Source organism: Lissotriton helveticus, chromosome 5_1, assembly GCF_964261635.1.
Source record: "Lissotriton helveticus chromosome 5_1, aLisHel1.1, whole genome shotgun sequence".
Taxonomy (NCBI): domain Eukaryota; kingdom Metazoa; phylum Chordata; class Amphibia; order Caudata; family Salamandridae; genus Lissotriton; species Lissotriton helveticus.
Window position 1 is genome coordinate 192636249 of NC_136065.1, and position 22688 is coordinate 192658936.

Sequence of the window (22688 nt, forward strand, 5' to 3'; positions counted from 1 at the left end):
GGTAAGCAGACAGAACGAGGTTGGCATCCCACTAGAGCTCCCTGCATCCTTACCACAGGAGAAGTACTGAGGGTTGTGCCTACCCAAGTCTGTGTATAAAACCGTTGTCGGGGACAACCATGGCGCTACAATGTCATGCTAATATGAGTTGTGATAAAAGTCTTTAGACAGCAAGGAAAAGCCTTGCCAGACTGGGTCACTTGCTTTGAGGACCTGGGAATCTGTGGCATCACTGGGGAAGCTCCATGATTTTTCTAACATTCACCAATAGAGGATTAGGGTCTGCTAGAAAGAAAGGGGAAGGGAATCAAGCTATACTTCAACCCATGGTCATAACCATCTTCTATGCCTTATAAGCAGCTGTAGAGAGAGCGGAAGGCGGATAGCATCTGATTCTGTTTCATGGCCACAGACCTTTGTACTGATACGCCTGAACAGCCACGGCCCGTGCAGGTTAGAGCAGTGGGGCAGTGAAGAGGTGTCTGGGGGGATTTCGACAGACAACGTTGAGGGAAAATTAAATAAAAAACTATTTGTCCCTCGCCGTCGTCTGCCGAAATACCCCCCACCCCACCCTACAGCTCTTACCTGCACGGGCCGCGGCAGCGCCTGAAGGGGACCATAGGGTGTGTTGGCTGTTTGCTGCTTAAGGCATCTTACAAGTGTATAACTGGGAGACCTTCTGCCTCCAAACTATGTAATGTCAGCAGTTCTCCAATGGGGGTCTTGGTAAACTCCACTTGCACACTGACAGTGGCGCTCAGGCCTTAGAAAAAACACTAGATTTTCTTCTCACTCTGTTACAGTATCTTGTTTTCAACACCCTTGCCCCATTTGTTGTTCCAGCACAGTGTCCCAGGACCACTCTTGACCTTCACCCCACCAAGGCCATTCTGAGATAGCTTGTCATGCTCATGCTGTTGGGATACCTTCAACCTATTGGCAAAGTTACCCGCAGACCCTTTTATGTTAGCTAACCACTTTTCAGTGTTACAAACAACTGTTTGCTATGTTTTTTGCACAGTTAAGCCCTCATTACGGGAATCTATACCAGGAGCTTAATTTAAAGCCTTTCTTCAATATGGCCAAAACAGAGGCTTCATTACAGTAAAGCAGCAATTGCCCACGTGTAGTCAATTGTGATTTCTAAATACATCTTCTGTGGGTAACACAGCTGATGATATGATAAGGCAATACTACAGCCAGACCATTCCTTCTACTAAATATTTACTTCATGCTAGCCATTCATTTGGGTATTACTGCGACCTGACCATTACTTCAACTTAGTATCACTTCAGCTTGGCATTATTCCTAGTATTACTTCAACCTGAATATTATTTTGGCTGAGTGTTAGTTACTTCAACCTATTACTTCAACTCAGTATCACTTCAGGCAGACATTATTCTGAGGATTACTTCAACCTGAACAATATTTTGGCTATTACTTCTACCTAACTATTACTTCAACTCAATATTACTCCAGCCTGTCATTATTCTGAGTATTACTCCACCCTGAATTTTATTTCGACTGAGTATTACTTCAGCCTCATCCTTAATTCGACTAAATATCATTTTGACCTGACCCTTACTCCGACAATTTCTTCATCTTGAACTTTATTTCAACTGAGAATTACTTTGACTTTAAAACCTTAAAATTATTTTAACCTACCAATCATTATGAAAAATATTCCTTCAACATGACGTCATTAACTAAATATGCTATCCACCTTGACCAGTTTGGGTGCAAGAATTATGCTGATGATACGTAATCGCTCATTGAAGTAATGGTCTGTCCAAAGTAATGGTATTCGAAGATTAAATTAATTACATTAATAATAGGTTGCTTTTATACAGTAATTTAAAACATATTTTTTGATGTTTATAAGCACTGTAAATTGTAAGTGTTACTATTAACCAATGTAATGGTAGCTCGACATAAAAACTTCAATAAGAAGAATGGTTGAGTTGGAGTAGTCACGAAGCACGATGGTTGGAAATTACTTTAGCTGTTAGCTGCGGATGCTTATCTCATTGAGCGAAAGTGTCTAATTAGTGATGATGACACAAACCTGTGCTGGTGCCCTACATGCTATAGTGCATTATCAAAGTTCAGAATGAAAGTACAACCTCACACACAATTCAGGAGGAAACCTCCTGAGATATTTATCATATGAGGATACAAACTTTATTTAAAATCTCTTTATAAGTACAATAACAACCATCTGAGGATGAAAACGTAACTTGCTATCAGACCTTTGCTGCTGAAAGAAACAGAGAAGCCGGGTCTGGAAGTTCGGTGGGCTAATGCATCAACTCCACAAACATTTAGTTGACCTCATAGCCATAGCTTGACATGCCAGCAGGTCCTCTCAGACTTTTATCCTTCCAAAGTCAATAAAATGAGTACCACTGAGTTAGGTAACAACAACCACATGCTATTCACTACCGATAGGACATATGGAGTGCATAAATGCTTAACAAATAAATGTGTTATGAGAAGGTAACGACCCATATTGCTGGTCGCAAATAGAATATTGTCGTGAAGCATGTATGATCTATAAAGGCAGAAGCGCCTAAGAGAGTTATGCGTAAGCATGCTCATAGAGTGCGAAGGCATGTACCACCTTTGGGTAATGAACGCCATTGCTAACATATGGACATTGTCGTAGGGTATACACGTATATCAAGAAGCGTTGTCTTCAGGCACCTGTCAGAGCAATCAAAACAAACAAGCAAAATGAACTATGACTATGCCCAGATAATACTTTTTTAGGGTGGTTTAGCATTGCTAGTATTGACCTAGTCTCACTTCCCAAAGCACTTCATTTACACCTGGATGAACATGGTTTTAATGCAAAAAATAAAGTTAGAAAGCAGCAACGAGAGTCTCATGATTGCATCAGGACCCCCATTTCAAACGGGCCCTACTTCATAGTTTGTTGATGAGCCCCACTGCTGGCTGAATTCCAATTAAGAAGTTAAAACCACATTACTGAAAATTCCCTCCCCTCCCTTTTGCAGCAGCCAGGAAGCGGCCAGAATATCGGGGTGGGAAACTATCACAACGCACAGTAGTAGAGATACTTTGTACCAAGGTAATTCCCCATTTGTCAGGGACCGTCCAGTACTCAACATGGAATGCCACATTATTCTCTCACCTTGAAAGTACTACTACTAGTCATGGGTCGGGAAACTGAGGTAATGTTTTACAGTGCATAACTTATACCAAGCAGTAAGGAAACATATGTGAATCACACAAAAGTCATAATTTATGCACACGTATAGTAACTTATTTTACTGTTTTGTGTGCTATCCATTGTGAGAACTCTCTGTAAGGCAGTCCTTACATGGCAGAGAAAATCCTGCAAAATTAATGACTGATATCAATATTAGGCAGTTGTGCTAGAAGCATTTCTTCCTTCTAGATTAGGTGTTTCTGCTACTAAACTTCAGGAGCGATGCGAGAGGCTCAGACTTTCTTTAAGTCTGCTTACAATAAAGCTGAGTTCCAGGATCCCACTCCAAATGTGGGGAGCAAAAAAAAAGGCACATTAGGCGGCTGCTATTTTTCCGCAGTCCGTCTACAAACCATCTGAAACCCCCGTGTCGGGATCCTTGAAGGGTATCCCCCTGCGGTGCTCAACCCCATTGCCGTGGGGCACCGTGGGGATCCTGTGAATGTAGGAAATGGGTCATAGGAAAATTACTCACTCTTTTCCTGTGTTTTGGCAGCTGCATACAAAGTGGGGACTGTATCATGGCTGTCATCGTCCAGGTTCAATCCGCATGCACAAGCTTTGGCTACTGCTTGACTGATGCACATTTATATGCTAAACATTGAAATAGGAGGGATTAAAGCTATGTGCCTGATGTTCTGAGACATTTAGTGGTCACAAGACCTGCGATGCACTGATAACAGGGTTTGTGACCACTAAATAGCCTTTCACTGTGTACCACACCCATTTTGTGATTCAGGAAATGGTTACCGAATTGCAAAATGGTTTTGCAAATGGATAAAGAATTGAACTCCTTCAAGATGGCGAAGAGTTCTTTGCTGTGGTTTGTGCTGACTTCGATGCTGACTGCTCAGGCGTTCTTCTTTGTTTCTTTCAGGAAGTGGTGGTACTGTTTGAGAACAGTCCTGTAGGCGGTGTGGGCTTCTACGTTTTTGCTGATATGCCACTTCCTTTTGAGAGGTCAGCAGTTGCATTTGGTGGAGTGCAGTCCCTCGGTGAACCAGCATGGTCTTTTGCTTTTTTTTAGGGCCTTGGTTGTCTTGGCTGGTACAATGGCATTGGTGCACTTTGTGACCAATGGGTGAAGTTCTTTGCTGCTTGTTCGTGGTCTTGGGTAGATTAGGGGAGGTGGGAGCGGAGCGGGTCCTTCCACTGGTCTTCTGATACCTTTTTTCTAGTTTCTATACATGGATCTGAGGGGCCTAGTGCCGGGGTAGTTGAGTTCTGAGAGCGTGAAGTGTACATTGCGGTGGTCAGACCCAGTGGTGTGGTGTGTATGTATCTGACTCTGTCGCTGGAGATGTAGAGCTCAGAGTCGATTGTGAGTGGGGCAATGATTTTCCGGATGGTGTTGCAGAAGCTGAGCGGATGGTGTCTCTGTAGATGATGGCGATTCCGCCTTCATGCTTGTTGGTTCGCTCCTGGTGTTATCTTGTAACCTTAGGGGATGGTGGTAGCGATGTCTGGTGCGGACCCGGGTGAAGCCAGGTTTCTGTGAGGTATTTGACGTACAGGGAGAGGGAGGAGATTGTGTCACAGATCTCCATTACCTGTTTCCACAGCGAGAGCGTACTGAGTAGGAAGCACTGGAGTGTCATTGTGGGGCTCTCAGTCGATGTAGTGGGTGCAGCCATGCTAGCGGTGCTGCAGGTGATGTTGGTTGCTTCCATGCTGAAGGTGCAGAGGCAATGTCAGCAGAAGAATGGGCCTTTGGTGGTCCATGGGGATGTGCAGCAGCAGAGATTGCTGGTGCGTCCAGGGCCTAGGGCTCGGAGATTTAGGGCAGTGTATCTTCGTGGGGTGAAATGGCTAGGGTTCCTGGCCCTGCTCACGGTCCAGTTGCGGACGGGCACAGACCGGCTTGCCTTTGACTTTGTTATTACCCAGCTCATTTGAGCTAATTTCATCCTTTCTAGGTAAAAGGCTGAGCCAGATTGTGATCGACAGGATACACACAAATTAATCAACACAGAATTATATTGGCAGCATAGATTGGGCTTTGCTTGTTGTCCAGAGAATTTTCTAGGAGCCAGACCTGTACATCATAGAAAATGCAAAATGACCGTTGATTTATCAAAATGCCTTTGATGCTCAATGACATCACAGGCTTGACCTCTACTGACACATTTAGCCATTTAACAGATTTCACTTTGCAGCTGGGGCCTAGGGCAAGGGCACAGAATGGGATTTACAGAAAGGTGAAAGGGATTATAAAACTCTGTTTACCTTCTGTTCCTGTTGCTGCCTTAATGACACTTGTGCCAGTGATGTGCTTTGCAGGAGGAACCATTGGCGCCAGTTAGAGGAGGCAGCAGCAACTGCTGGACACCTCTAATTGTCAACCTATTAAATCCTTCTATAAATGCTTTGATGAGTGCCACGCTGGACAGTGAAGAGTGTTCCCTGTTTTGTAAATATGCTGCCTCTGCAGTTAATGTAAACAAATGGATGTGTAAGCTAGTTCTGAGCGTTGTAAATGCAGCAGATCGCATACAATGTCCTGCACTGTTCTCTTTAGAGGGTCAATGTGTTTGGATAGTAGTGGACAAATCTTTTCCATTTCCTTATATAGCATGCTCTAGTGGGGAGATGAGGAGCCTCCTTGGGGATGCACATACATTGAGAAAGAAAATTGAGATAACCAAACTCTAAGACCTCAGAAGCCAGATCGTGTGGTTGAGCTGCTTGGGTTTGGGTGAAAAGGTCCAGCCTACTGGGGTGATTCTTGTGAGGAACTACAAACAGCTTACGGTGGGTTGTGAGCCACAGCTGCCTGGCCCTTGTGGAAGCCACTAGGATGAGGGTGAGGGACATCTCCTGCAGTTTCCCAATCACATATGGAAGGAGTGGGAGAGGCGGAAAAGCGTAGGCAAATATCCTTGAACAATTCACACATAAATGCATTGCCAATCGACTGAGGGTATGGAAACCTGGAGGCGAAGCTTGGGCATTTGGCATTTTTTGTGGTTGCGAACAGATCTGTGTTGAGATACTCCCAGCATTGGAAGTAGGGGAACAGGACTTTGTGTTGGAGTTCCTTTCAGAGACAATGGAATCGCCAGCAATTCCAGGTAGTTGCTTTTGAAGGACAGCTAAAGGAGTGTTCACAGATCCTGAATAGTAATGGGGAGTAAATTTGCACCCCATCCTAGGAGAGAGGCGTCTTTGGTAATGGTCACTTGGAGAACCAGGTCTAAAAAGGGCCTGACCCGCAACAAATTGTTGCGGTTCCACCACTGCAGAGAGTGATGGGTGCTGGCCCAAATCAAAACTAGGTCTTCCCATAGACCCTCCACTTATAATCACTGTGCCACTAGGCACTTTTGAAGTAGACACGTGTGTAATCAGGAATGAGGAACAATGGCAGTGCAGGAGGCCATCATGCCTAGTAGGAGCATCACTGTTCTGGCTGTTAGCTAACGATTTGGCTGAAGAAGAGGCAGCAGTAACAGAAAGCCTTGGACATTTGTGGGACTGGGATGAGCTTTCCCGCTGACTGAATTGAGTATTGCTCCTATGAAGTGTTGTACCTGCGAGGGTTCAAGGTGGGATTATTCCTACATTGATAGTGATACCCAGATATTGGAGGAGGGGAAACAACCTTTACAACGCAGTCATCACATTGCACTACATTTACAACACATGTCACTACAACGCAACCATTACATTGCCTGTCACTACAACACATGGCATTACAACGCATGACACTACAACGCAGGCATTACATCGCATGTCATTACAATGCATACCATTACAACGCATAGTACCCCTACATTATCTAACACTTACCCTAATGTTGCACCCCCTGGAGATAGAATAGTAATTTTTACCCCTACACTATACAACACTTACCCTACTGTTGTACCCTCTGGGGTTAGAATAGTAATTTTTACCCCTACACTACCCAACACTTACCTTAAATGAAATGTAATGGTATGCGTTGTAATGGTATGCTTTGTAAAGGTATAATGCTATGTAATGGAATGCGTTGTAAATGTAGTTTAAAAAAATTCATTGTAATGGCATGCGATGTAAATGTATGCGTTGTAAGGGATGTTGCGGTGTAAAACCTGCGATGTAAAGGCATACGTTGTAAATGTATGCGTTGTAACGTCCTACATTTGTGGAGGAGAGCTAAGGTGATCTGTATGAGAGCCAAACACTGCGGTTTGCATGCACTTTTTATCATCCACTCAGCCAGATATGAGTGACCGTGGATGCCACTCCTCCTTCGGGGTGTGACTTCCACTGCAAGCTATACTCTTGGGGCGGCAGGGATGCCAAAAGGCAGAACTTTGAATTGAAAGTGTTGTCCTCATACCATGCACCCGAGGTAGCAGTGATGTGCAGGATGGATTGGGATGAGGAAATAGGCATCCTTCAGCTCAGCTGCAGTTATGAAGTCACCTTGTTGCAGTATTGGAATGACATCCTGGAGCATGACAATGTGGAAATGCTCCGACAGGAAGTACTTGTTGAGGGGCCAGCAGTCTAGAAAGAGCCTAAGACACCTGTCTTTTTGGGGGACTAGAAATGACACAGAGTACACCCCGTTACCATGCTGTTGATGTGGCACTGTTCTATTGCTCCCTTGAGCAACAGTGCATGTACTTCCTCTTGTAGGAGCATTCGGTGTTGTAGTGAAAGAGAGTGTGTGCATGGGGGGGATGTTTGGTGGTGGGGCAGTAAGCTTCAGGCAGTAACCTTGCTCTACAATGGACAGGACACCTTGGTCTGTGGTGATGTTTCGCCATTGTGGAAGGAACCCCTGCAGATGTTTCCCAATCGGTGCAGTGTGGCTGGGGGAGGGAGAGCAAACCTCTGCTTAGAGGATGCGGCTCCCTTAGACTACTATTGGAGTTGTTTCCCATAAGGGTAGCCCTTGAATATTCTCAGGAGTCTTGTGATTGTTGTTGTTGCCTCTGGTATGAGGACAAGGCACCTGTGTAGGTATTCTTGGTGCTGCCTTGAGATTTAGAGCGACAAAAAGTCAAAAGGGACGATGGAGACTGGAGAGCCCTCATTGCTTTGGCTGTGTCCGTATCTATTTTAATTTGTTCTAGCATCTGATCAACTTGAGGCCCAAAGAGGTGTTACCCATCAAGTGCCAACTTGATCAGTTGCTGCTGGACCTCTGGCTTAATGGCGAGATACCGGGCCCAGCATGCCTGCACACGCTGGAATTTATGCTCACAGCTAAGGTGTCGTACACATCAAAAGCACACTTGATGGTGGTGTAGAGAGTGTTTGCCCTTCAATTACAATCTCCTGTGCCATCTGTTTATATTGGTCCGGGAGATGTTGGATTTGGTTCCCCATCTGGTCCCATAGGGCAGGGTTATATCTTGCCGGCAACCCTACGGAGTAGGCGATACGCTAGTGAGTTGCCAATTTTGAGGTAACCTGTATTGCCGCCAAATCAATCTTTTTCATGTCTTTTTCAGGCAGCAGGGCATCCCCAGTCATTTGTTAATTTACTAAACGCATGCACCACCAAAGAGTATGACAGCAGCTGACTTCTAATAAATGCAAGGTCAGCGAGAAAGGGCTTGAACTTTTTATCAACCCTTTCGGTGAGAAAACTGGCTTAATGCCTTAACTGCTTTGAACGTTCTGTGCCAGGGTGGAACGTTCTAATAAACGGGCGGGGCCGTGCCAGCCAACAGGCGTGCGCAGCACTACCGAGGTAGTGCTCGCGACGGCCGTTGACCGACACCCGCAGCGAACGGGTTAATAGGATCTTTAAAGTCCACTTGCGTCGGCTTAAGCATTCCCTTAAGCATAGGTAAAAATTGGGTAACACATTCAATGTGGGAAAGTGTTTTCACTGGGAAATCTGCTCCCTTTGGCATAGTACATAGGTCCACATTGTGAAAGGGGGCTGTCCTCAAAATAGCCTTGTGATGCGTGGTGTTATAATCAGAAGGAGAAGGTTTGGCAGGATATACGGGGTCATTGGCCCGACGTCGAACCTCCAGAGGTCGCTGATGGAGCTGTTGGCGTCGACATTGGCTGTGTCTTGTGCAGGTTGCATTGCGCTGGGTTTGGAACTCCGAAGCCTTAGATCTGTGCTGTCCATGGCTGGGAAGGCAGTGGTGGCCTGGAAGGCAGACTCCTCGATTGTAGGCTGGGTGCCCATCTCCTGCAGGGGTGGTGAGTGGTTTGATGTGTAGTAGTACTCACAGTAGTCGACGTCTGGTGCTGGCCTGGGGGGAGCTGCAGGTCATGGCCCTCAGAGTCTGAGGGTGAAACAGTTTCCGGGCTGAAGAATACGATCTGTTTGACGTCGACTCCTCCTTCTACTTCTTCCTCGATGTCTTTCCCAAAGATATCAGGGATGTTGTGGTCTCCATGTTGCTCCGTGATGAGCTGGGTGAGTCAATGATCGGAATGATTCCTGACAGTCTTTTTCGAGCGAAAGGAAAGGCAAGCAGAGCAGGAGTACTTGTTATGATCCGGGGCAGGTAGAGGTTACAGAGCGCGTTTTAATCTGCCAATGAGTACTTGGAATGGTACTTTGGACAGTAGCAAAAAGGTGTATTTTCCATTACAGTACTCGCATTCTCGAGCGCGAGACTCTAAAGAAGAGGCCTGAGGAAGGCAGAGCCCCAAGTTGGGCGTCGATGAAGCTGGAGATGGAGGGATCACGGCGGAGAAAGAAAGCGTTTATGCACCATAGGATTGTTCGAAGGCTACAGAGAGCAGAGAACTGGAGAGGCTCGGTGAAGAGCGCCATGCAGCATTGACTCAGTTTCCCTGTGAAGCACGACTGACCCTGATTGCGGAAGAAAACAATTTAACCATCGAGCTGATGACTATGCGCATTACCAGTCATGGGAGGAGTCATTTGTACCATGTGACTTAAAATACATCTCAAAGAAAAACAAGTTGTACAAGTCCAAGCCCAACACTATAGCAGGAGTATGCACAGCATGTGTATCTACAGCTACGCATAACACAAACTTAAGATTTCCAAGGAAAAATGTTTGATCACCCCTTTCTTATTACAGTCCATATTAAATGGGTAACCTCCATGTAAACTATTATCACTAACATGTCAGGGACAGCCTTTTATCTTAGGTGTCCATTTCCCCATATGCTATGGTTGTGCTCCGTTGTGTCAAGAAATACCTCCAGCATGCCAAAGCAAATATTTAGCTATGAGTGTACCTTATGCCACTAATTACCTCTAGTGTGCCAGATTTTTTTAATGAGTGTCCCTCACTGACAATATGCCAGTGTATATTGATTGGAAAGAATTATCTTGGGTATGGCAGTGCCAGAATGTTGCCATAGGTGTCTCTCATGCCAAGATTTACCTCTAGCGAGCCAGTAAAATAATTTTGTCATGAATATACATTATGCCAAAAAATTACCCCATACTGGCAGTGCAGCATTTTGCCATGTATTCCCATTAGGCCACAAATGACTTTCAATATGCCAGTGCCAGTATTTTGCCATGGGTGTCTGTGTGAGTCAATAATGACCTCCAGTAAGCCAGGGCCAGTAGCAAACTTGCAAGCGTAATGCTTGTGCATGCATTTTCACTTATTCATGCTCTCTCACTTGCATTCATTATTACTTTCATGTTGTCACTCACCCTCTCATTCCCAGTCCATGTCACTCATTCTCACTCAATCTGATTTACTCATTTTCACTCTCACTTACATTCACTGCCACTCACTTTCACAAATTTTCATTCACTACCAGGAAACCCACACAGACAAGTTCACACTTAAACATGCTCACATACACTAACACATTCTCAACTACACACACTTACACAGCATTTAAGCATTTTGAGGCAGATTTGCAAGCCCCATGCAACACTTTTGTGATGCAGTGGTGGCGTAAACAATGCGCCACATTGCGGCCCATTTACACCATGACGCATCTGAGGAGGTGAGTCACGTCTCCAGGGTCAAGGGCAGACCGAACCTGTGCCAAGGTTAGTATTTCGAACTTCTCCTTCCGGAGGAAGTGGTTGAGGGCCCTGAGGTCTAGGATTGGACGCAGGGGTTTGTCCTCCTTGGGCACCAGAAAGTAGCGGGAATAGCAACCACGACCTACTTCTGGCATTGGAACCCTCTCGATAGCTCATTTGGCCAAGAGATCTGAGACTTCCTGACCTAGAAGCGCCAAATAATCCTACGACATGCGATTGAAGGACGGTGGCATGGAGGAAGGGGCAATCTCAAAGGGGAAGAAGTAGCCCTTCAGACTATTTGCAAAACCCACCTGTCCGCGTGATGGTTTGCCAGTGGGGGAGGTGACGGCGAATCCTGCCACCCACTGGCTTTTGGTGGCCCTGAAAGGTCAGACTAGGAAGGTATGGAGGCCGCTGCAGCGGGGTAAGGATGGACTGGCCCTCCCCCTGGATCCCACACTGCGTTGCTGGGCCCCACGTCCGCGGCCACACAGAGGATGGGGAGCTTGCGTGAACCTGGTGGCTGGACTGGGTCGGACGTGGTTGGGTGCCCCTTCCGTAGCCACGGAAGGGGCAAAAAGCAGCCTGAAGAGGATGGGATAATGCTGGAGGCCCAAGGATCTGGCCTTAGCTCGAGAAACATTAAAGCGCTCCAGCGCCTAGCCTACTTTGTCGCCAAAAAGGTGACGGCCATCGAAGGGCATATCCAGCAAAGTTGACTGGATATCCCTCAAAAAGCCAGATGTCCTCAACCAGGCGTAGAGCCTAAGGGTTACCGACGTGGCAATCGTTCTGCCCAGTGAGTCAGTGGTATCCAGTCCACAGCGAATCGTAAATTTGGTGCATCTCTCCCATCTGCCACTGCTTGGGAAAGAACGGCCCGGCCTCCTCCGGGCACTGAGGCAGCACCTGCCAACCACATCCCAGATGGTATGGGAGCATCGGCCCAAGAAGAGGCACATGGTATTCACGGAACGCAGTGGCAAGCTGGTGGAAGAGAACATGCACTTCCCAAGATGATCCAGCTTCTTGGATTCCGTGTCTGGGGGAGCAGAAGGGAATGCACCCTTGGATGACAAAGCTTGGACCTCCAAGCTCTCGCGGTAAGGGTGTTGGGTGAGGAAAACTAGGTCACCCGAAGCCGGGTGGTGGCGGAGGGCAATCGTGCGTTCCACAGGAGCCCCTGTGCGCCCAGGTCACCAGAAGGACGTCAGGGAGGGCTTAGTTGAACGGCAAAAGAGGTTCGGAGGAGGTTGCCACCGGTTGAAGCACCTCTGTCAGGAGGTTAGTCCTGACCGCCACTGAAGGGAGCTCCAGGCCCAGGGACTCGGCTGCCCTTTGCACCACCACAGCATAAAATGCTCCCTCCTCCGTAGCCACAGTAGGGGGAGAAAGCCCAGACCACTGGCGTCACCCAGGTCTCTCTCCAATCCGGCTCTTCAAGCAGGTCGGCTAAAGGGTCTAATGACCGCTCCCATTACTCATCACCTCCTTCTGGGTGAGAAGGAACACCAGGAATGAACAAGAGAACAAAAGTATCCTCCAGCGTTGGATTCGACAACGGCAGACATTGGTCTGGCTCAGGCTCCGGGTCCATCTCCAGGGTGAAGTTGGGGACGGCATTGGTCAGGGCACAACCAACGCCGGGGGCGTCGTCACAAGGGAAAGTTGAGTAAGGTCGATAGGCGTCGATCCGGATCCAGGCCTGGATCAACAGGGGTTCTCTGGTGCCGTGGATGCTGTCATCGATAGTCCAGGACCCCCAACCGGCTCCATGGGACCTGAAGTTGCGCCAGCAGAGTCGGACTGCCCAAAGATGGAAAGGAGGGCTTCGCAAAATGCACACACCTGGGAGGGGACGCTCGGCTCCTGGAAACGAAGGGAGGCGCAGAGTCGTCCCAGAAGGAGGAACCGAAGACGGAGCCTTTGAGCAACGGCACTCCGGGTCCTGTGTCGGGTCAGCTGACCGATAGGGAGAAGGAAAAGAGCTCTGGTGCTTCTTCGTCTTCTTCTTGTGCTTCGACTTACCCGAGGATTTCAAAGACTTGGAGTGGGACATGGTGTGGGGGCTCCGCAAAGGGTCTTGAGGCCTTCCTCTCAAGCGAGACCGGGAACAACGCAGAGCCGTCTGCCGGCCTCCAAGAGCTTTTGGGACCACTCTCGCAAAGACTTAGGATTCATGGCTCTGCAGCTGGAGCATAACTTCGGGTTGTAGCAGCGCTCCAGACACCATAGGCACACGAGGTGCAGGTCCGTCACAGATATCAGTTTGTGACAGGCTTCACAGGGCTTGAAGCCGGTCCGGGGATGGGTCATCCCTCACGCACCAGGAGTCGAAAACTCAAAAAAGAAGTCCACAAAAGTCGAAAAAAGCGTAGTCAAAAAGTGACTAAAGGAGTAGCTCTCTCCGGATCTGCGCAAGGCTGGCATGGAAAAAGAAAGAACTGACATCAGCGCGCAGGGACGGCGTCTAAGTACGCACCGTGACATCATCCCGGTGAACATGACACCAATGACGGACGCGGAGTCGACGACGCCAGCTACCGACACGCAAGGGAACTGCTAAGAAAAAATTCTCCTGATCCAGTTAATGCCTTGGGGTAATTATAAGGTAAGGTATCTATAACTAACTGTCATTTTCAGATTGGGAATAATACTTTCTTATTCCTTATTACTATTAGCATAGCAAAAAAGATGACAAAAATAGGAAGGGGGAGCCTTCACTAAATCCTGTTCACTCCTTTGTTCTCCAGTCTCTTTATTACTCGTCTATTTCCAGCTACATGGGATATCAAGACTTTGGTATTGCAATATTACCCCATACAATGGGAAGGCCCAATCAGATCAATCACTTAAGCTACAAAGAATCTGTGTGGTCCATTGAATATGAGGTGTTCGGTTTGAAGAATCGCCACCTCAGACAACGAGTTCTTTGAAGGTGCTATTGATTGAGTTCCTGGTCTTGCCATCTAAAGGCAGCCTTGACAAGTATGGAGTCCTCATGCTGCACCCATCCCTCCTGCTTTTTTTTTTACTTGAACCTGTGGCATTCCAGCATGCCACTCATTCTCCCATGACTTTCCCTTGCCACCTTGTGAAGAGCAGAATTTCCACAAAAACCATGATCCAAACACAGACATTCCATGCCCATTAGGAAGGAGCCTGGTTGGTGCACTTACAAGCCATGTCAGTCATTTTGGATCTAAACATTTGATGCCACAAAAAGAAGGCAGAATATACAAATACGAATATGGCCGGAAATGCGACTGCATACCAATCCCAGGGTGATTCCAGGCATTTTCCTCACCCAAGTGATACATATTGTGGCCATGTCCATGAAAGGGGCCACGGGTAAAAGTGTGGATAAGTATTGCTGTTCTTATTATACTGTGAATCGCATAACACAAGGCATTGATCCTTTTATTCTCCCATCAATCTCATCATATCTTTTCAGTGAAAATGTAAGCACTATCCATACCTGTTTATTTATCCAGTCGCATAAGATCCAACCATTCACTCACATCACGCCTTTCATAGCGTTCCAGCATGGCCTATTACCATTTTACAACAGTAAGTTTAAAAAATATTTGAGCAGGAGGGCAAAACAAAAAAACATTGGCCAAGACAATTAGTTGACACACTCCTTTTAAAGATTAGAAATATTGGAATTGCAAATACTTGTTTTGCAATTCTAGAAAAACCATAAAAACGTGACTTTTGTAAAGTAAAGATGTTAAATTGTAAAGATGGTCCAAAGAGACAGACTGTCTGTTGAGTACCTAAGTGCATAACTGCAATGAAAAGGGCATCTAAAAAATACATCAATGTTTTTAAACATTGCATATCACCCCATATTTCTCTTTACCAGATCATCGACCGGAAAATTGTCACCTCTTATAGTAGAGCGCTGTTCTACAATCCCAATACATCAACCCAGACAACACTTCCCTAAACTATAAAAACCTTATTTAATCACACCCATCCAATCATACTAGAACACAAAATAAATTAAGCACCACTATATTAGGTAACATAACCCCCGTTGATGTGATACCAGATTATCCTATTAGAATATCGTCTGGCCTAACTATTGACCCTTGAATACCGTCAAAAAAAATATCAACCCTCTGAAGTTAATAAATTAAAACCTATGTCAATGGGATGATATTTTTGTACCCTATTTTTATGTCAAACAATATTTTAATATATATTATTTTGACATGCCCACCGGTTATTTACAGTGCTTGGTTTGCAAAACTGTTGCATGAAGCACTGTATAAATACAGAGGTATCGCCTACAATGTCACACCCCTTAAAACACTGTATATATGTTATCCCTTGACTCATCATCAAGTCAATCCTCCATTATGACATAATGAAATACTGCACCAAACACTACATAATGTCAGTCGAAACAAGATCATAAACCACCAAACCATACATGATATCATGCCACATATCATATCACATATAGTACCACACTATCCAACCTTCACAATACCGCACCTTATCAGAACAAAGAAGGTAGAACCCAAACTGTGGCTAGCGTGCAACATATTTACACTGTGATGGCAGATATTTGACCCTAACATTTAATTAACTCCAAATCGCGCTATCCATAATCACACATCAAGTCATCACACCATAACTTCACCATGCCACATTGCAAAGTAGCGTACAATACCTTAACACACCATCTCACATTACACCTAGATAAGTTACATCAAGTCACATAACATAATCATCCAATTGTTCTAATGCGCTGTGCATCTAAATGCACACAAAGTATACAAAATATTGATGGAATGTTTCAATAAATCTCAGCAACTGGCAATTAATTTGGGACGCATTCCAGTCCAACGTTATTCTGCACCCCCTGCCACCTCAGTTTGGACCCATCCATAAGCAAATCAGCCTTGACCCTGCTCCAATGGGAACAGTCTAGTCCAAACTGCCAGGCCAGGTCCTCCCTGAACCAGAACACATGCAGCCCAGGACCCGTTTCACCTTAGGGCCCATCAGCTAGGTATAGCTTGGTCCAGTGACCCACTGGGCACAGGATCCACATCAGGGCATACCTGTCCCTTTTAGGGAGACCCACTAAAGTATGCATAAAAGTGATTGATGGAATGCTTGAATTAATCACGGTCACTGGTAATCACATAGGACTAACGTTATTTTGCATACAATACCACCTCAGTTTGGACCCATCCATAAGAAAATCAGCCTTGATGCTGCACCAATGGGAATAGTCCAGCTCTACCTGTGCCCATCCATATGCAAATACGTGTTTTGTATACTTTAACACATCTAAATGCATGTGTTAGTCTGTATGAGATACAGATCAGAAAACTGAGGTATTAATAATTTTTTATGGGATCTGGAAATGTATCCGTAATTGACATAGCTTCTGAATCTGGAGGCTCATGCCTTTCCCTGGCTCTTACTTCCGTTTCTAGCATCTTGTCAAGGGGAGCTGTCATGCTGGACCGTAGCAATCTAGATAACCTTTGAGATTTTAGTTAATATTTCAGTATTTACTGGCAGCGGGGGGGGGGGTTCCAAAGAATTAGAGATGTACTTAGAGATGTACTTAGTTCAGAATCATAAAACCATTGAGTATCTGAAACCATCCAATGACAATTGATACTGTATCACACCACTTCATGAGATACTACACAGAACAACATCATCACACTGGACAATACCGTAGTTTAGGTTCCCACAATACACCATACAGTGTAAGAGCACAGCAAGCCATACACTTTATTTTACACCACCCTCTTTTTCACAACAATTCACCATACCACAAAACTGCTCACCAATAAAAACCTTCCCTTTTCGCTCCCCAACACCACACCATCCTGCACCATATGCTATGAACCACATCACAGCAAACTACGCCACACTGCATAACAATGCATTATACCATCCAAAACCATATACAACTGGTCATAAAACACATCTTGCCATATCATTCCAGCCGGCACTGTACTAGAAAATATATTGCCATGTGGATGTATGTCAGACTATTGTTAGCAAAAATATCACCTAACACAAATATTGTGTGCTAAATACAGTTTATAAAAGTATTGTCTCACAGGGTGTAGATTTTCCATTATGCCGGGTGCAAGCATGGTATGTTTTTAGAGTGTGATTGTGCAACAGGAAACAGATCCAAATGAATTGTTCTTCGACGAGAATTCAAATGCTATATACTACTTGTATAAATATTTTCACTCTACTAGTTCTTGACAATTCAACATCAAAGGCCTGGCGCAGTACCAGAATATCATTGTCATTGTAAGGTCTGACATAAACATGTGTCCTATGTATTGTCTATATAAATATCCGCCTGCTGGAGTTAATAATAGATACATACACCCTATGCAACCATATTTTTGTAGATGATAATGAGATTAACTTATTTATGTCAGACGCTATATCTGTAGATTAAATTCTGGCATACTACCAGTCTTTACCGAATGCGCTCTTTCTGTCCTATTACTAGTTTTCCTGCTAGAACTGAGGGATAACCTTTACTTTTTCAGTTTGTTCAACTGCAGGTTTTTTTCTCCTTCTGAGCAGATTTTGCCAACGTCAAAGGGCCAATGGTGACATGTTGGACATGTCATAAATTCTGTACAACTCTTAATTCCAATTTGGGCACAAACACCTGTTTGTTCCTGTTCCAATATGAGTGTGCCACTTCAAATGAGGGTCATAGTCTAAATACAGGATAAGACAATATACAGATTTTGGCCATGCAAGCAAAGTGTTCTGGGTTGATGATGCCTTTGCCTGACGTACCTGGCTTTTGATGAGATCATCGTCTCGATGTATCTGCAGAACGTATCCCAGCTTGCATGTGATGACACACTGGCCTCCATTAATGCGCCCGCTGCTATTTAGGTTCATGACAGCATTCTCGATCTGCAGTTCCTGGCACTCTGTTGCTTCACACGAATACTGAACGCAGCTGAGGAAATCAAAAGACAGAACTTTTAGTGTGAAAGATTAGTGTTGCATGTGATGAGTTTTAGTAAAACCAGGGGTTGCTGAGGATTTGGGAACAGGTAATGTCTTCCCTTTCTTCACAGCCATGTTTCTGGTGTGATCGCTGTAGAGACAGTATCGGAGCCCTTCATCTGCCGAAGATCTCTTCTCTCTAGTATGGGTTCTGAATACAGCTCTCCCTATGTGCTCCCCCCATACTTCAATATCCTCTGTCTCTAACTTCACCTCTTTAAACCTGTGGTGAGTAAGTTACCAGGAGTATTAAGGAAACCACTTATGCCAAAAGCTAAGAGATGATTGAAAAATCATTCCGGAAATGGACGCTCAGGTGGGGCGGCTCGATTTGTAAATGGTGTGGAATCCACATAGTGCTGAACCATGCATTTACTCTCAAACGTAACAATGAAACAGTTGGAATTCTTCTTTAGATGCCAAAGAAGAATTGTTCCCATGAGCTCAGATGGCTTTCACATCAGAGTGGATTCATTGATTACTTTGAGAGCATTTGGAAAGGGCACACTGCGAAAAAGTCACGTCTATGTACTGAATGACTAGCCGGCCTACTTACAATTACATTGATGCTCAATACCTTAATTTGGCTCCTCACTTTAGATTTATGGTGAGGAATCGTGGTAAACAAAAGTGGTTAGAAGACACAAATAAAAGTAAATACGCATTTGTTTTGTATAGCGTTCCATGCCACATATTTGCTTTGTGTATGCAAATAACAGATGTTACTCAATTTAAACCCAATGTAATTGCACTTTATGTATTGATCTTGGAAATATGGAAGGCTGAGTTGTGCTTACTGGGATCTGTGAATTGCTGACTGATTTGTTGGCGACAGTACTACTCAATGGGCTATTTTCTCAGCTGCAGTCCATGGCCCTACAATATCCTGGACATTTATTCTCTGCTTATATACCAGAGATTTGACAATAGTCCCTGTTTTTAATTAGAAAGTTTCAGAAATACTTTCAAACAAGTTAGATCATCGTTGATTCCCCTGGAGGCTGCTAATTCTGAGATTGAACAAGGAAGCGGAAGGGTGGTTGGTTGTCTTGTCTAACCCCTTCACTCCAGAGATCACTTCTACAGAAGTACAGTTAATTAACAAACAAGGACTTCTTTAAAAAATGTATATTCTAATATTTTCATCTTTACTCACTAACCGGCCAGCATACCGCAACAATACAATTTACGTATTAGCAAATAGTGCCACATAGCTATTCATTTGGGACATTCTCTTCAAATCTTGCAGTGTCATGTAACGTACCAAATAGGCTCTTGTATACATACCACGAAGACCTATTGTAGGCCCTGGAGGCCAATACAAACGCAGGAATGTCAGGATACATTTGTATACAATTAATTTGAATGGACCCCATATATAGATATGGAGAAGCTATAATGAAACGTTCGTATGCTTCCTTTACCCCTGGACTTTCCTTGGAAGCCCCTGGCATGCCATAACATGACATGGCATACCGTTATGTGATAATAAGCAGTTACAGTGAAGCATTTTGAACATTCTAAATCCACTAATTCTGGGGAAGTGCAGCAATATCGTTGCAGATGGACGTACACTTTTTTCTACCTCCAGGTTTCTAATACTTGGATTGCATTTCCAGGAACAGGGCTGTGGTTAAGCTCTGTGGTGAGCACGCTCAATCTCTGGTTTCCTGTGGCCTTTGCTTAACCTTGATCCCCTGCACTCTGCAGCCATGAGAGGTGGCTCTTATCTTACTCTCGGAGTGCCCCGTGGTGTATGTTAACACTGTCTCTTCTCACTGCAGCACAGCAAAGACCTGAACAGACAGCAAACAAGCATTGGCATAGCCAATAGGTCTCGCCTTTGGGACCTTAGAAGTGTTTAGCCATGCAACAGTTGATGATACAGTTGAAACCTGTGGCAGTCATAGGTTTCCAAGAGAAACTTTTCTTAGTTTACTTTTTTCTTGTAAAAGTTTCCCTGTACGTACACCAGTTATGGGGGTGTTCCCTTCCCAACTAGGATAAGGATTTACTCCTGCTCTGAACAGGAGTATATTTTTATATCTTTTCCATAATAGGAATGGGTAGGAGAGAAGTTTGTGAATATCTAAAATTGTATGTCTTTGGAGAACATTCAAAGGCATCCCACCTTCTAATGACCACTACACGTCCACCATCCCTGCTCGTGATTATGCTCCTATTAAAATCTAAACACCACAAAAAATGATGGTTGCATGTGCAAGTCAAACTTGTACGTGCAACAAAGCATTGGGATTCAGGGCCAATATTTGTACAAACATCTGAGAACAAGGAAACAATCTAACAGGAGGACCTCAGAGGAGATGCGAGCATAAACACACCTCAATTTAGGGCGAAATGAAAACTACAGAGACAAACAGACAGACCCCATTACAGTTGAGAACATGTACTAACAATCCAGAAAGACTTCCAGATGAGAACAGTCTACACCAATAGAGAGAGCACATTATGTATCCAAACGGATACTAACCCAACAACTCATTGCGGACGAGAATTGGGATTCTATAAACAGACAGAGCTCATCACCGACAAAAAACCCCAGAGGCAAACAGTGTTCAAGACAGATAACAAGAAATATTCCAAGACCGCTTTACAGAAAAAAAGTGAGACTGTCTAAATCTCGGATTATGGGACAGATGGAACAGGTACTACCCGAAGGGACAACACTCAGGATACGAGGACTGTGACCCATCTCATAGTGTTGTGCAAAGTAGAAAACAGAGCCTACTCTAACAAACATAGAACTGCACAAGTGAAAAAGTAAAATTTTAACTTAACATACAGAGTTAGCTTCAGACAAAGTCTATAAGGGACTACTCCAACAGATGATAAATGGTACACTGAGAAAGTACACTGCAGGTTAACATAATGGCTATTAAACATACAGTGTCTAATTTCAAGGCTAAACATACACGTTTGTGCAAGTTTATGATTTTTTTAGCCAAGCTTATCTTTTTATGTGCTGATTTCTCTGCCCCGATGCTGAGCCTCGGCGCTTGTAAATTTACTATTAAAGTGCAGTTTATTTTTGTGAAACAGGCCCACAAAGCTGAAAACAGACACAACTCGACACAACCCTCAAAAACAGTGCTCAGGAGAGATGAGAAGATCATCCGAATTAGAGAGAGAGCAGATTATGTAATAACAAAGTCTACCCCTAAGGAGTTCATGACAAGTGTGCACAGGAACTATTCCAAAAGATAGGGTTGAGGACTCGTGTAAACACACACTACACCAACTGTAAGAGCATGAGAGCACTGACATGAGATGTAATTCTGCTTCCGGCCTCACATCAGAACAAAGAAACTGACACACTCTAGTTATAGATAATATTTTCCATATTTCAGATATAGGTAACCACTGAACTTCACCTAGGTGAAGCTCCCAGCAATGTTTAACATTGATACCAAAACCAGGAAAGCGTGAAATTATGTAATTTATTTTCACAAAATGTTACAAAATTAATTAAAACTGTCATGCAATTATTTTCTGGGTACAATGTGGTTTACCAGTATCTCTTGTGATTTATTTTTCATCGTGTATGCATGTGGCACAAACAAGACTCACATGGCACCAGCAGAGGACTGGTTTGAACAAAAAGTATCTCTTGGTGGAACACTTTCTGCTTGGACCAGTCTCCCACTTGTATCTTGTAATACTTTTCTTTTTTTTACAAAACGCATGCGCTCACTTAAAAAAAAGTTTCGCAAAAATTGGTAATGCAAAATGCTAAGAAATTTTGCATATTTCCTGAAATGTAAAAGTCAGGAAATTCACAATTTTTTCCAACATTTGAAACCCTCAACCCCTGATAAACATTCTTTTGAAACTCAAAGAATTCACTGGAACAGTACTCCAATGGTTTGCATCCTATCTACCAGATCAACACATGTCCTTTTAGATGCACACACCAAGCTCCTACATTTTTCCAGTTCCCTGTGGAGTCCTGCCAGGAACTATCTCCTTCCTTCTCTTCTTCAGCCTGTACCAGGACTTCTCTAAGTTCTCCTTGCCCACTATCGGCACATGGTTAACTAGTATGTTGATGATACACAACTGTATCTAAAAGTCGCAACACAAAAAGGCACAGCTCCTAGGAGATCTTGCCTATCATCCATCAACCATGAATGTCATGTGTCTCACAGAAATGAAACACCACCAAAATAGAGTTCACCCGCATCATTAAAGACGGAAAAGAAGTCCAAGCCAAAGACTGTCTCAATGACGTGCAGTTAAACTGATCCTCTGCTCTATTCAACCCAAACACAGCTCAAAGGTGGCAAGAAGAGCTTCCTCACTAAGAGGTAAGCTTACTGCGACACAAGTAAAATGGCGAGAGGAAATCCAGATGGCGCCTCTGCTTGTGCCTGTGCGCGCAAACGCACACTGTATGCCACACAAGGCTGTGGTCGGACTTTTAAAATCCCACTCACTAAATGTCTCGCCAGAGCAGCGCATGCGCTGGCTCAGGCGAGA

General features: G+C 44.5%; 1 protein-coding gene across 2 annotated transcripts in view; it reads right to left on the minus strand.

The window, feature by feature from the left end:
• The window catches only part of PAPPA (pappalysin 1), a 1283063-nt gene that overhangs the window by 89469 nt on the left and 1170906 nt on the right, over nucleotides 1-22688 (minus strand). For both annotated transcript variants that reach the window (XM_078641985.1, XM_078641984.1), the window contains one exon: nucleotides 17973-18141. In XM_078641985.1, coding sequence (XP_078498111.1) covers nucleotides 17973-18141 — 169 coding nt within the window. The remainder of the gene's footprint in view (nucleotides 1-17972; nucleotides 18142-22688) is intronic.